At 16.1% G+C, this 2,933-nt stretch overlaps 1 protein-coding gene across 1 annotated transcript; it reads left to right on the top strand.

The window, feature by feature from the left end:
* Positions 1–1,641: 1,641 nt before the first annotated feature.
* PGSY75_0415900 (putative 60S ribosomal protein L15) lies at positions 1,642–2,508 on the top strand (the record flags this gene model as incomplete). Its single annotated transcript, XM_018784209.1, has 2 exons — positions 1,642–1,733; positions 1,983–2,508. 2 exons carry the CDS (start codon positions 1,642–1,644, stop codon positions 2,506–2,508), a joined length of 618 nt encoding a protein of 205 aa, XP_018643371.1.
* Between the last annotated feature and the right edge of the window lie 425 nt (positions 2,509–2,933).

Genomic DNA, 2,933 nt, shown 5'->3' with positions numbered 1-2,933 from the left:
ATACATTTATTTATTATATTATTTATATTATCTTTACACAACATATAGGTGTATATATAAAATATTAAGAAAATAAATATAAACACATATAATTATAGGTGTATATATAAAATATTAAGAAAATAAATATAAACACATATAATTATATATATATATATAATATTTTTTATGTAGATTATATTTAATAAGAACATACATAAAAGATATACATCTTTTATAAGTTTTATGATAACGGCCTAATATTTTATTGAACCATAATTATTAGTTGTACATATATATATAATATTTTATATATTTATAATTTTTATATGTTCAATTATATTTTTAAAAAAGGATTGACTACATATAAAATATATATTTTGAAATTTTGCTTAAAGGAATAACTTGTTCATTCATATATAAGAAAAATATTATATATTTATTTATTATATTATTTATATTTATCTTTTTTATTTTTAATAAATTTATTATATTAATAATTAGGAAAAAAAAAAAAAAAAAAAAAAAAAAAAAAAGCCTATAAATAATTAATATATATATATATATTTTTTATGATATATAATATTATTATATATAAATATATATTAAATTATATTAGTGAGATGGGAGGCTATGTTTCCTCATATTTTTTCTTTTTAAAAAAAAAAAAAAAAAAGGAATTTTCATCTTAATATTATATATATGGCTTATTATATAAAACATAATTAATATATTATATTATATAATAATATATTTTATTTTTTTGGTTATATATATATATATATATATGGGAATAATTTATTTATTTAACCTTTCATTTTAATTAAAAAATTAAGTATTATATATAATTCTTGTCACATTTTTTTTATATATTATATTACATACATATCATCATTCATATCCCATATAATATAATATATATATATAAAATAATATTATATATATATATTATTTTATGTTTATTTATATTTTTATGTATACCCCACATCCCTAGATCATCATTATAAATTTATATAAACGAAATATATTACATATATATAATAATAAATATATCTGCGTATATATAATAATATAATTATATATATATTAAATAATTTTATACCTATAAATATATAATAAAATATATATTTTTTATTTTCATAGCACTCCATATTTTTTCTAATTAAATATTATCATTTATATTATATAATATATATAATTAAATATATGTATTAAAAATATATATTATATTATATTATATTATATTAATATATATATAATCATATTGGTAAACATTTTAAAGATCCATACATTAAAAAATAGTATATATATTATTTATATAATTTTAATATATCTTATGAAAAAAAAAAAAAAAAAAACCGCAATATTTTTAATTCAACTTTTTAAAAAAATTCTTTTATAAAAGTAAAAAAAAAATTAAATTTGAAACATATTATTTATTTTATTTATAGTTCCTTCATTTATTTTATTTTATGAGGATAAGAGAAAGAAAAATAAGATAATTCATTAATAAATAAAAAAAATAATAAAAGAAAAAAGAAAAAAGTTAAAATAATAATTATAATATAATATAATATTTATATTATTTATTGTCATCGTTCGTTAAATTTCTATTGTCGATTTAATTTTTTATATAAAAAAAAAAAATAATAAAATATAAAAATGGGAGCTTATAAGTACATTCAAGAAATATGGAAAAAAAAGCAATCTGATGCTATGCATTTTTTATTAAGAGTTAGAACATGGGAATATAGGTAAGAAATAAAAAAATAAAATAAATATATATATATAAAATAAATGGGAATACAAAAGATGAATGTGATGATATGTAATAAAATGGATATATGTTATATGTATATTAATATTTATTTATTTTGTTTTTTAAAAAATTTTTTTTTTTACGTCTCACTTTTGCCATTCAAAAAAAAAATATATATAATATATATATAATATATATAATATATATATATAATATATATATTTATTTATTTTTGTTTTTATAGGCAACTGCCTGTTGTTCATAGAGTGTCAAAGCCCAGTAGGCCAGATAAAGCACGTCGTTTAGGATATAAAGCCATACAAGGATTTGTTATATATAGAGTACGTGTTAGAAGAGGTGATAGAAAAAAAAGAGTTAAGAAAGGTATTGTGCACGGTAAACCAAAACACCAAGGTGTTCACAAACAAAAATCAACAAGAAATTTAAAAAGTGTAGCTGAAGGTAAAGTTGGAAAAAGTATATGTGGAAATTTACGTGTATTAAATAGTTATTGGGTTGGTCAAGATGCTGTATATAAATATTATGAAGTTATATTAGTAGATCCAAATCATAATGCTGTAAGAAATAATCCAAAAGTTAACTGGATATGTAACCCTGTGCATAAACACAGAGAATTAAGAGGTCTCACTTCAGCAGGTAAGAAATATAGAGGATTACGTGTCAAAGGACACTTATCTGCTAAGAGTAGACCATCTATAAGAGCTAACTGGAAGAGAAGACAATTAATCAAATTAAAAAAGTGTAGATAAGCAAAGGTAAAATATGTATGTACATAAATATAAAAATATACATATATATATGTATATATATATATATATATATATATGTGTGTATATTTTATTGATTTGGTAAATTATGAAAATTATAAAGACTATAACCTATTAAGAAATATGAACATATATAAGCACATAAAAAAAAAAAGACCTTGGAACTTTATTTAAATTAAATACACAAAAATGTTTTTATGTGTATGGATTTATATATATATATGTACTTTTTTTTTTTTTATTGCTGTAGCTAGCCATTTTTTGCAAAAAGAATTCAGTGCTAACCAAAAAAAAAAAAAAAAAAAAAAAAAAAAAAAAATAAATAATTTTTTTTTTATTTTTTTTTTTTTTTTTTTTTTTTTTTTTTTTTTTTTTTTTTTTTTTTTTTTTTTTTTTTTTTTTTTTTT

Source organism: Plasmodium gaboni, chromosome 4 (genome assembly GCF_001602025.1).
Source record: "Plasmodium gaboni strain SY75 chromosome 4, whole genome shotgun sequence".
NCBI classification, from domain to species: domain Eukaryota; phylum Apicomplexa; class Aconoidasida; order Haemosporida; family Plasmodiidae; genus Plasmodium; species Plasmodium gaboni.
The sequence above is the reverse complement of the archived record's forward strand: the minus strand, read 5'-3'. Positions and strand labels throughout refer to the sequence as shown.